We start from the raw sequence: 2,292 nt of genomic DNA on the forward strand, positions 1-2,292 counted from the left end.
TTATTAGGATTCAATTTGCCAATACAATAATTAGATCAATTTAAGAATCTTAACTTTATATAATTACATTTTGATAACGGATGACTAAATTTCATTTCGATAGTGTAATACTAGTAATTAATTAAAAATTGTGGACACGAGCTTATAGTAGAAGTAAATGTTGAAACCAAAGGTCTCAGATTCGAATCATACCGGCCTTTAAATTTATATTCATTAGCCAATAAATAAAGAAATTATTAGGATTAAAACTCACTTAAACCTTTAAAACACATGAGATTAGCACTGGTGGATCAAATTAAAAAAGAAAAACAAAAGACAACAACATAAAGCTCTTTGATGAAATAAATGATAGTAACACATTAATGAGAAGATGAGCCTAATTAAAGCTCCTTGACTTGAACCGCATCGGCCTTGGCGGCGAGGTTAACGGCGTCCTTGATGGGAGGCTTATTGTCTTGGACAACGAAGGCGTCGATAGGGAAGGAACGGGAGAAGCCGGTGGGGCTCTTGAAGGTGATCTTCCCGGTGGGGGGATCGTCGATGTAGATGTCGCAGATGGAGAGCCAGATCATCATCTCCTTGGCCTTGACGCCGGTCAGCTTCTTGATCTTCTTCTGCTCCACGTAGGCGGTCACCTCGGCCCCGTATTGCACGTGCCGCCCGATCTTCTCGAACTTGTGGTCGAACTTCTTCTTCTGGATCAGCCACACAAACCCCGTGTCCTTGATGTACCCGACTTCTTCGATGTCCCGAAGCGGGAGGAGCCCGTTCGGGAGCCCCATTTCTGTCAGGAGAAATTTCGATTTCTCCTGACAGATCTCGTCCCCGCGGTACATCTCTGATGCGGCGGCTCTTATTTCTTCGGTGATCACAGACATTTTGTTTTTCCTTTCTCTCTCAATTGGAGTGTTTGATTGCTTTTCTAATGAGATGGGGATGTTCATATATGGTCTCTATGTTATTCTATATATAGAGATGACAGCCCCAATTCATTTTGCTTTAATTTTATCTCTATTATTTCAAGGGAGGTATTAAACTATAATGTCACTATTCACTAGTAATATAGTGTGTCTTTGACTTTAAGGAATTTTGTTAATTGTCGGTTATAGTTTGAAATTTATGGTTGTAATGCTAAAAATATAATTACGACTAAATTGGCCATGTTAAAGGAAATAATGTTTCGATCCTGAATAAAAATCGTTAATTTTTTTTACCAGATTTTTCTCAATTTTGGGGCAAAATCAACAATTCTACGCCGATTATGATTTCAAATATTCTGAATTAGAATTGGACCAGTAAAATTCATGTGCTGATTTGATTATGATTCAGCCTAGATTATATCATCTACAACAATTTAACCTATTTTACAATATATATGCGCACTCTATCATTCAAATTGAGAGGTAGGAAAAAGGTTATTTTGTTGGAAACCATGGGTATATCATATTTGCATGAATCAATCAATGAGTAAGGTCTAGAATTTTTTTTTTCTACCAAAACAAATGTATGGAGAGTTTATCAAGATTTGAAAGATCGATTGAATAATAATCAATGAATATCAAAACAATTGAAGAGGTTATCTTCTCTTGTCTTTTGGCTTGTTGGTTTGTGCTTTTGTCCCCGGGTCTTGCTTATTCATAAATTTGCTGTGTGTTTCATTTGAGAGTGTGTGCCATGCCCATGCCCATGTTGTCCCTATTTGTTGGTGTGTCATCGGCATGTCCTTTTTCTCAAAATCAACCATTCTAATAATTTTTACTAATATAAAAATAAATTCTATTAAAAGTAACAGTAATAGATTCCCACAGATGACTATGTAACCTAATTTTGATGCAATAAATTCTTGAGACTAGAATTCGATCGACTAAAGTGCATAAAAATAAAATAACCAAAAAAACCAAAAGAATGTGAAAAAAATTAAAAATGGGATACTTGATCTCATTTATTACAATTAAAATGGGATACTTGTTGAATGAATATCTCACAATTTATTACACAAGATAAAAAATTAGTAGTATTTCTTAATTTACTCTCTAATATGTGTGTGCGCGCCTATATCTCAAATTCTCAATTAACTAGGTTAGGTTTACTACCATTGAAATCAAATTTGAATGTAATAGTTAATCTATTTAGGCATATTGATCTGCCTAATTATTGGTAAACTAACTGTCAATTAAGTCGCCCGTACGACACTTGCATGATCACAATCTCCCTATGTTTTCAATCTTATTATTAAATTGAAAAATTGAATGTCGGTTGTATTACGACTTTAAATCGTAGGGCCGTGGTAGG

The 2,292-nt window shown here is 35.1% G+C and overlaps 1 protein-coding gene across 1 annotated transcript; it reads right to left on the bottom strand.

The window, feature by feature from the left end:
• Nucleotides 1–221: 221 nt before the first annotated feature.
• On the bottom strand, nt 222–947 carry LOC125193142. Its single transcript, XM_048090885.1, has one exon. The coding sequence runs from the start codon at nt 942–944 to the stop codon at nt 381–383; it is 564 nt and encodes a 187-aa protein (XP_047946842.1). The 5' UTR covers nt 945–947; the 3' UTR covers nt 222–380.
• Between the last annotated feature and the right edge of the window lie 1,345 nt (nt 948–2,292).

Source organism: Salvia hispanica, chromosome 6 (genome assembly GCF_023119035.1).
Source record: "Salvia hispanica cultivar TCC Black 2014 chromosome 6, UniMelb_Shisp_WGS_1.0, whole genome shotgun sequence".
In the NCBI taxonomy this organism is placed as follows: domain Eukaryota; kingdom Viridiplantae; phylum Streptophyta; class Magnoliopsida; order Lamiales; family Lamiaceae; genus Salvia; species Salvia hispanica.

What these genes read in the sequence shown, in the direction of transcription:
- LOC125193142 (XM_048090885.1), bottom strand. Translation starts at nt 944, where the DNA reads ATGAACATCCCCATCTCATTAGAAAAGCAATCAAACACTCCAATTGAG.